General features: G+C 37.9%; 2 protein-coding genes and 1 pseudogene across 2 annotated transcripts; 2 read left to right on the top strand and 1 right to left on the bottom strand.

The window, feature by feature from the left end:
* Nucleotides 1-2,006: 2,006 nt before the first annotated feature.
* On the top strand, nt 2,007-3,879 carry LOC133735243 (B3 domain-containing protein Os01g0723500-like). The gene is made up of 4 exons (XM_062162656.1): nt 2,007-2,200; nt 2,723-3,032; nt 3,145-3,260; nt 3,414-3,879. Exons 1-4 carry the CDS (start codon nt 2,108-2,110, stop codon nt 3,654-3,656), a joined length of 762 nt encoding a protein of 253 aa, XP_062018640.1. The 5' UTR covers nt 2,007-2,107; the 3' UTR covers nt 3,657-3,879.
* LOC133737233 (cell division control protein 48 homolog D-like) lies at nt 3,764-5,078 on the top strand (annotated as a pseudogene).
* Nucleotides 5,079-6,226: 1,148 nt separating this feature from the next.
* LOC133737232 (shikimate kinase, chloroplastic-like) lies at nt 6,227-7,150 on the bottom strand (the record flags this gene model as incomplete). Its single annotated transcript, XM_062164836.1, has 1 exon — nt 6,227-7,150. A coding segment is annotated over one exon (684 nt), but the record flags the coding sequence as incomplete, so codon positions are not given.
* Nucleotides 7,151-9,318: the final 2,168 nt, after the last annotated feature.

The raw sequence follows: 9,318 nt of genomic DNA, 5'->3' as shown, positions 1-9,318 counted from the left end.
ATTGTGAATATGAGTAATTGACGTTGCTATTAAACGTTGTCTATTTGTATACATCATGTACTCCTATATAAACCCCCTCATGGTGAGATGAATACACACAATCTGATTCTCTGTGTCCAAACTCTCTCTCTCTCTCTCAAAAATTTTTCTGTTTTACAACAGTAATCTTTATTTTCAAATACTTTAGAAGGGAGGATTAAAATGAAGTGTTAGACAAAAACAAATATATGGATCCCTGATCTGCCCAATAGCCAAAGAATCCTCGTATAGACAAATGGTAGCTGATTCGACTGAGACTACTTGGTACTTGCACATTTTAGAACTCACCGGAAAAAAAAAAAACACCCTTTTTCTCTTGGTCATAGGAGTTTTATCGGACATTTACTGGGGAAATTCAAACTTTAGTCTTCAAACTTGCATGTTACCGAAGAGTCTAAGCCATCATTAAATTCCTCTAGTGAAAGAGTCCATATCAGTATTTGGAGCCAAGAATATATCCAAGAATCTAACATTTCCATGTCTTTGTTAAGGGATTCAAATTTGCTCACCACCAATACTTTGGTGGTGTTACCACCACTCAATAAAAAAACCACCATGTGTTATAAAACATAATTAAAGCGAATCATGATGATTTATTAAAAAAATATATTTTAAGTATAAAATCAATTATATATGACGTGACAAGTTTTAATAGGGTGGTGATATCACCAAAAAATAAAAGTGGTGAGCAAATTTGAATCCATTTGTTAAGACAAGAAAGGCCAACAAAGGCCATCATCCCCAAAAACGTGAGCTTTAAACCACCATTTTCTTTTTAGCTATATGGATTCATGGATTCTCTTATAACTCAAACAAGATCAAATTCATTAATCAAATAAAGGTCATCATCCCAAACAAACTAACAAAGTGAGATTGTAACTTGCTTGCTACTGTTACGGTAGCAAGTTACAAGCTTTTTTATTTTTTATTTTATTTTTTGTCATGTGGTATTACTTGCTGATAATACAATCTCACTTCTTGTTATAGGCTTATAGCCATGAAGTTGAAACTTAGAAAACCAATAGTTGTAAAGCGGGCTAGCTAATAGTTGATGATGAATAGTTGAAGTGTAATCGCTCTTTATGCACACAGAGATTAGTTATGAATTTGGCTAATACATGCATCTATGTAGTTATGCTAGGCTCATTGTCAGTCCAAAAGGGAAAAACAAAATGGTAGGCTGATTGATATCTTCCAATGGAGAAGTATATTTCATTTTGCAATAATTTTAAATGTCTAAATGTTGAAGGATGTCGACATCATGTGTGTCTCTTCAAACTAGGGTTTAGTCCTAGAGTTGTGGAGAAGGTTCTAGGTTTCCTAGTTATGTTCGGATTCTATTACATTTTATGTACTCTGTAATTCCTTATATAAATGGCTCCTATTATCAATAATAAACACACAATTCTCTCTGCAATTCCATTTTTACTACAACACTAAATTTTTTATTAATATGGTAAATATGTCATATGGACTGCCATGGCTGATGGCTCTGTGGTTTACAAATATAGCTGGTGGTATAAATCTCAAAGTTCAAAGCTCAAATCAAACCAGCTGATGATTGATCCTGACAAGAGCAGCACAGTTTGATTATGACTGCTCAGACTTGAGTCAAGGAGCCTCTGACCATCAGAAAGCACTTGAATTATTTACCAGGAAACGAATAACCAAACAAATTAAGTATCTGAAGCCATTTAATATTTTCCATTCTGTAAAAGAAAAGCCTTATATGGCCTTTTAATGCTTATATAAAATGGAAAATATAAGGCTTTTAAGGGTTTTCTTTTACACAATGAAAAATATTAAATGATCACAACTACTATTGGTTTACAGGGTAGTTAGTTATGAACTTATGATCATTTAAATGTATCATTTAATATTTTCCCGTGCCGTAGTTGATGTATAAAGATTTTTAATGCTGTCCGTCTGTCCTATAATAATAACTCTAAAGAAACAAACAAGTATCCACATTCTCAAAGGGCAGGTGAAACCTTAAGCCTCTGAGAAGCATCACATCTCATTTCTTTGTTGCTCATCCAGTTGTTCAGAGAAGCACCAGTTGGTAAAAATGGCAACAAGAACATTTGAGAATGGTGTTGAGGAGAAGAAGGGGCCAACCTTCTGCACATTTTTATCTCCTGGAATCAGCAACGAGATTTTGGTAACATCAACTGCGTTTTTTGCCTTAATTTCATGAATCTCTCTCTCTCTCTCACACACACACATTTGTTTGTATGTTTTTTTTTGTTTTCTTTTCTTTTGTACATATCTGTTGTATGTTACTCTGCAAAGTGGGAATGTGGAAATAACTGGCTGGAAATGAACCGAGTTAGCTCTGTCTCTGTTTAAGTGTGTTTCTTCAATTTAAAGGCATAATGAAGATTGAGTTGGTAACAACTCACTAAATCTATTTAGTTTTGCCTGAAATGCTTGGAACAATTAATTAAATTTATGGGATAGGAGCTATATCGTTAGAAGGGCTAGGCTATAAAGCACTGTAAATATTACTTTTTGCATAAATTCATTTTGAACCTTCATTTTCGATACTGTTGTTGACTGCTAGCGGGTTTTAGCTTATTAAAAGACTAACTTAACAGTAACTAATGTTGTTGGTCGAAGATTATCATCAATGGAATTATGGAATGGTCTGAAGTTTTAATTTTCCCTTACTTTTTTCTTGAAGAAATTCCCACAAAATTTCCAGAAGCATATATTGAATGACCTCTCAGAGCTGGCTCTTTTGAAGATAAAAGATTCCTCACATTGTTCATGGAACATTAGAGTACATCAAACTGGAAGCTGTATTTATCTGAAGGAAGGATGGAGAGAGTTTTTAGAAGATCACTCAATTGGTGACGGTGAGTTTTTGATAGTCAGATATGATGGACGTATGCAATTCAGTATACAGATATTTGACAAGAACCATGTTGAGAGGGTCGACTTTCCTGATACTGAAACACATGATAAAAATCGGACTTTTGCTAACAATTCAGGTATATAATGTGGTCAGATGTTGCTAATTGATACATACTAGTAGTCTAGTACTACTAATTACTGGAATAACTCATGATTATTTCATTTTTGTACGAATCCAATAACTCATAGAGCTCAATGGAGGGGAAGAAGATTACCAACACTATAGAGCTAGGGAAAATGCTAAGCAGTTCAAATCCAAGTTCCCAGCAGTGGCAATCACTATCGGAAACAGTATTTATTATGCGGTAAGCAGGTCAACCTTTATTATACTTTGTTTTCGTTTTCTGAAGTACAGACTTCTAATTTTGTTCAAACAAAAACAGCTGACATCTAGTCATCTTGTACTTGGACAATGAACTTAATTTGATGCCATCAACGCATATATGTCGCTCGTGCAGGGATTTCCCACAGAATGGTGTAGGAAGTATTTACCAGCAAACAACTACAAATTTTTGCTGAGAAATGCAGAAGATTTAGAGGGAAGAACATGGGAAGTGAATGGTGTTCCTACCAATGATAGGGTCATGTTATCTGCAGGGTGGGCTGCTTTTCTAAGGGGTAACCAAGTCAAGAAAGGAGATGTTTGCTGGCTTGAGCTCGAGAGTAAAAGCAAGATGGTGGCTCACATAATTCGGAAGTGATCATGTTCAAGCTGTTAGCAGTATGAAGTCATTTGAATTGTGAGCGTTAAGTATCTACTTTCATTGGCGAGATTATTATGCATTGTGTTACTTCTTATTATGGTATTATGGATTGCATTTGGGTATTATGGCTGTATGCCTAGCCTGCATTGTATTTATTATGAAGAAGTTGGGGATGCATTATGTAATTCATATTTTGAAGTTTAGAATCTGATTACCATAAGAAGCCTTGTGACTGAATGACCAACAATGTTTTTCTCCAGCCACCTGAAATTGGAGAAATTATCTTGTTTCCTTGGTCAACCAATTCAAAAGCTAATTCTTCGGTCATTAGCAATTAGAAGGACAAAAGCCTTCTTAATAATCACATAATTTTTTCATGTATTTTGTGAACACTGTGTTAATTAACTAAACCAGTGAAAGTATATGCCCAGGTGGCACATTCATCTGGCCTTTTTTCATTCTGTCAATGTAGAAAGGGTTGCCATGCTGATCTAGCTGCTTTATCTACGTACTGAGGCTGGATTTCAATATACATCAGAGGGAAGATGGGTGTAATTGACTTGGAAGTTGACACATAAGATGCTGAGATACTAGACTCAATGGGGGTTACAACGAGCACTTACAAACTTGTCTTGAACAAGCAACCTGTCTGCTCTTTGTGAAACGGTTGTTGAAGTGCCAATGTTACGTGGGATGCTATGGGAGGTCTCAAAGATGTTAAGAGAGACTGTGTTCTGTATCCTGTATGAGCATCCGGAAAAAAATTTAAGAAATTTGGAATGTCACCCTCAAAGGGAGTCCTTTTCTATGGCCCTCCTGGATGCGGTAAAACTCCTGGCCAAGGCCATTGCCAATGAATGTCAGGCTAACTTCATCACTATCAAGTGACTTGACTTGCTCACCAATGTACAGGAAATTTTTGACAAGGCTCGTGTCTCCTTTCCTTCCATGAGCTTGATTCACTTGCTAGTTAAAGAGGTAGCTAGTAGTGTAGGTGATTTGATCAGGAGCTGCTGAGAGCGTTATGAACCAACTCCTTACGGAAATTGATGGAGTGTATACCAAGAAATCTGTTTTCATTATTGGAGCTACCAGTTGCTTTACATCCCTCTCCCTGATGAGGAACCCTTTTATCAACTATTCAAGTCTCGTCACAGAAATCTGCCAGCATGCTTGCAAATAGGCCATTAGAGACAACACAGAAAGATATTGAAATGAAGTGGAGAAGTCAGAATCCTGAGGTTATGGAGGATGATGATACAGAGATCGCTGCAGCTCACATTGAGGAATCAATAAATGCGCTAGTAGGAATGTAAATGATTCTGATTTCTCGAGTACCCGGCATTTGCACATACTTTTCACCAGGCGAGAGGATTTGGAGCAGATAATCGAGTTGAAATTTGCAGAGTGCGCTTCTAGAGCAGCTGTTGGATCAAACCCTTTTGCAACTGCTATTGCTAGTGATGCTGATGAAGACATGAATGTGAGGATATATACTTGCATTTTCATATTTTATAACCTTAATCTAGTGATTCTGAACATAATTATCCTAATCTTATTATGGGCCTCACCACCAAACTGGTAGTTTCAACTCTGTTGTGTCTTTGATTTCTTTAATTGGTCAAGATGTCTTTAATTTCACACTGCTTGAAATTTGAAAAGAAAATTTTGTTTTTCTTGCAGCTGGTAATGTGATAAACTGGCTCAAAATTTTTATGCTCGAGTTTGAATTAAACATGCTTAAATTGTTGGGCAATTACTCCCCTTCTGAACTTACGCTCTAAGAAATTGATGAGAACAAAATATTTACATGTTATTCTATTCAAGTCTGTCATTCGAGTTAGAAACTCAACTGAAATCTGATGTTGAACCATTAGGAAAAACAATTTAATATATACGGCTTCATACATAAGAAGCATAATGTATATAACTTATGTTCCTGATAGCCGTTAAATAGTTACAAAAATTTGGTTGACATTCTTTTGCTTCTTAGGTTAGCTAGTCATGGTGTTTTCTCTTAGAGTGGGGAATAGCCTAATTCCTAAATCTTATCCCTTCATCTAATTTCAAATATCTATCTTGTTAATATGCAGAACAAGTAATTTGGTTCAAATATGGAGGAAGCTGTCTCTTAAGAAATGAAAGGAACCTCGTCTAAAAATCAAACAACTAGCCCACACTATTTCAGGTATCCCTTGTGCCATTGGTTCTTACACGAACTATATACAATTTTGATCAATAGAAAAATCAGATTCAGCCACATTGACGTTACCTACGTACTGATGTGAACTGAAAGGGATCTGAGACTGAGTGCTTAGACATAAAATGCCAACTATCCCAGAATTGGTACCCTAAAGGCCTAAACTAACTGGTTGTTGAATGTGCATCACTCTACTATTACTGGCTTTACTAGGTTCAATTGTGGAGTAATTACACAAACAGATTTCCACATTGTATCCAAAACAAAAAAATGTTCATAGTTATAAAAAATCACATGATTATGAGATTATCTGATTTTTCTTTTATTCTTTTTGGTAACTAGGAACAATATATTAATGTAAGCGGAATAAAATGACTGTCTACATCAATGCCTGTCAACCATGTATTACCAATTAACCATAACCATATGACTGATTTTCATCTGTTACCTGAACTAGGAACAATTTATTGTGGATGCACTCCTCAAATTTTTTAGAAGCCACTACAAGGTTGTGCACAAGGTGTTTGTGAAATGCACCAAAGAGTGGCATTGAGAAGAATGCATGCTGCCGCTATATTTTAAATGCAGCATGAAAGATATTGCCAACTTAGAATGAACGGCCTTCCTCTTCCTTGAGAAAGCCTTGAAGTTGTTCAAGCGCCTCGAAAGCAATAACACTAGGTGTGATATTGGATACATCTCTACACCCCATTTTGGCAGCAACATTTTCCAACGAAATCCTAGCATCGGCATTGGCATATGCATCCCCCCTCTCTTCAAAAAGACTTCTCAGACGCACGATGGTTTCTCTGTGATGCAAAAGGGGCCGCGAATCAGTTCCGGCACCTGCGAGTCTCTGAGCTAAGGCCTCCAAGGGTACATCTAACCACACACTAATCCCCTTCTGCATATATTTCCAGTTCACCGGCCGAACCACCACACCTCCACCAGTAGAGACAACCAGACGTTGACTCAAAGATAACTTATGCAGAACCTCGGTCTCCTTGTCTCTAAAGAATCCCTCCCCATACAGCTTGAAAATTTCAGCTACAGATTTTCCACCAACCTCATCCTCCCCCAATTTATCAATATCAACAAAAGAATAATCATGAAGTGTTTCTGATAAAATCTTGCCAACAGTTGTTTTCCCAGAGCCCATCATACCAACAAGAAATATACAGCGCCCATTTAGGGCTTCATCAAAGTGAGCATCATATTTTTTAGAGGGGAGTGCTAGGCTCACACTCACCTTCAGTGTGGATGAGCCACACTCACTTCTCAGATTACCACGTCAGATTACCACGTGTCTGTGGAGAAAAACTCATAAAAATTTGTTTTTCTAATTTCCTTCTTACCCTCTTTAAATTAAAAATTCACTCCTCAAAAGAGTCTGATATGGCTTCTCCGATCCCTACTACGACCACTCACCCCGCGGCGACCGAGTCTTCATCCAGTCTCCGGCCGACCGGACGAGGAACTGGATCTTTGCTGACGCAACCCACAAAATGCATCAAACCCACCTCCAACATCCTCTTCTCTTCCAACTCTGTCTTTAATTCCTCCGGTGATTGCTTTCACCTTGGTGGTAGTGGTGATTACAAGCTACATTAATGCAACAATTGCATTGGAGTGGCTTCGATCTGGGGAGAAAAACATCTTCATCCAAGTAGAGAGTGAAGAGTGTTTTACTACATGTTGAGAGTGTAGTTGTGGTTAGGTAGAAAAACAAGTGTGAGAGAGAGTTTCCTTCAAGTAGTTGTTCTTGAAGTTGTGTATCTCTTGTACCCACATTATCATAGTGGAAGTTCTTGTTGTTGCTGCCCCGTGGACGTAGGCATTTTGCTGAACCACGTTATTTCTGGTGTTCACTTTCTTTTACTCGTTTTATTTCTTTGCATATTATCCTTTTGTGGTTGGAGTTGTTATTTCCATTCTATTAATTTTCCCAACAGTGGTATCAAAGCTCTTGGTTCATGAGGAGTTAGAATGGAAAGTTCACGGAGTACCATGATCCGACTCAACCACTCTAATTGGATTACATGGAAGCCGAGAATGGAGGATATTCTCTATTGCAAAGATTTGCATGAGCCAATCGTAGGAGAGGAGGCCAAGCCGGAAGGAACTTCAGTTCCAAATTGGACGAAGATGAACCGCAAAGCCATCGGTCATATCCGCGAATGGGTGGATGACAGTGTATTCCACCATGTGTCTAATGAAACCAATGCACATGAATTATGGCTAAAGTTGACGTCCTTGTTCGAGAAGAAGACTGCTGCCAAGAAAGCATTTCTAATCAAGGAGCTCGTAAACATGAAGTACAAAGATGGTGTTAGAGTGACCGAGCACCTCAACAACTTTCAAAGTACAATCAATCAATTGGCCACGATGGACATGAAGATTGATGACGAGTTGCAAGCCTTGTTGCTATTGGGATCATTGCCGGACAATTGGGAGACCTTTAATTGTTGTAACTGTAAGTAATTCTGCTCCAGATGGTGTATTATCTATGGATAATGTTAAAAATAACATGTTGAATGAAGAAACTAGAAGAAAATCTTCAAGCTCGGACAATAGCCAAGTCTTTGTGACGGAGTATAGAGGAAGGAGCAAAAGCAGAGGACCCAAAGGCCATGGAAGGAGTATGAGCAGATCCAGAACAAGATTCAATGGAAAATGCCATCATTGTGGTATTTTTGGCCACATGAAGAAGAATTGCAACAAGTTGAAGAAGGATCCGAAGGAGGGTCGAGATGGCAATACTCATCGACCGAACGATGACACGAGAAACACTACAGCTTCCGTGTCTCATGATGAGTGTGAGTTCCTTTGTCTTGAAGGTGAATGCTTACATGTTGATGATTGTTCCGGTGTTGCATGGATTGTTGATTCCGGAGCCTCTTTCCATGCCACTCCACACTTGGAGTACTTCACTACATACCAAGGCGGTGACTTTGGGACTGTAAAGATGGGCAATGATGGTTACTCCAAGATTTCAGGAATTGGAGATATTTGTTTTGAGACCGATTTGGGCAACAAGCTTATGTTAAAAGATGTTAGACATGTTCCGGGTCTAAGTTTCAATTTGATGTCAACCGGTGTGCTTGACCGACAAGGGTTTCATCATCATGGAGGTGATCAAAAGTGGAGGCTTAACCAAGGGATCATTGGTGGTTGCTAGAGGGAAAATGTGTTGCACCCTCTATAAGACATATGGCAAAATATGCAAAGGAGAGTTGAATGTTGCAGACGATTCTTCTCCAAGTTTATGGCACAAGCGGCTAGGTCATATGAGTGAGAAGGGATTGCAAGTTTTGGCAAAGAAGTCTCTAATTCCCTTTGCCAAAGGTACCTCACTTGACTCTTGTGATTATTGTTTATTTGGTAAACAACATAAAGTTAGTTTCACAAGAACATTTACAAGAAAAGAAAATGTATTAGACCTAGTACACTCAGATGTAT

This window comes from Rosa rugosa, chromosome 3, assembly GCF_958449725.1.
Source record: "Rosa rugosa chromosome 3, drRosRugo1.1, whole genome shotgun sequence".
In the NCBI taxonomy this organism is placed as follows: Eukaryota; Viridiplantae; Streptophyta; class Magnoliopsida; order Rosales; family Rosaceae; genus Rosa; species Rosa rugosa.
This window is presented reverse-complemented; position numbering and strand designations above follow the sequence as displayed.

Excerpts from the sequence above, each read along its gene's own strand:
- LOC133735243 (XM_062162656.1), top strand. The coding sequence starts at position 2,108 with ATGGCAACAAGAACATTTGAGAATGGTGTTGAGGAGAAGAAGGGGCCA. Across the intron at positions 3,033-3,144 it reads GACTTTTGCTAACAATTCAG|AGCTCAATGGAGGGGAAGAA; the intron begins GTATATAATGTG and ends AATAACTCATAG. Across the intron at positions 3,261-3,413 it reads GAAACAGTATTTATTATGCG|GGATTTCCCACAGAATGGTG; the intron begins GTAAGCAGGTCA and ends TCGCTCGTGCAG.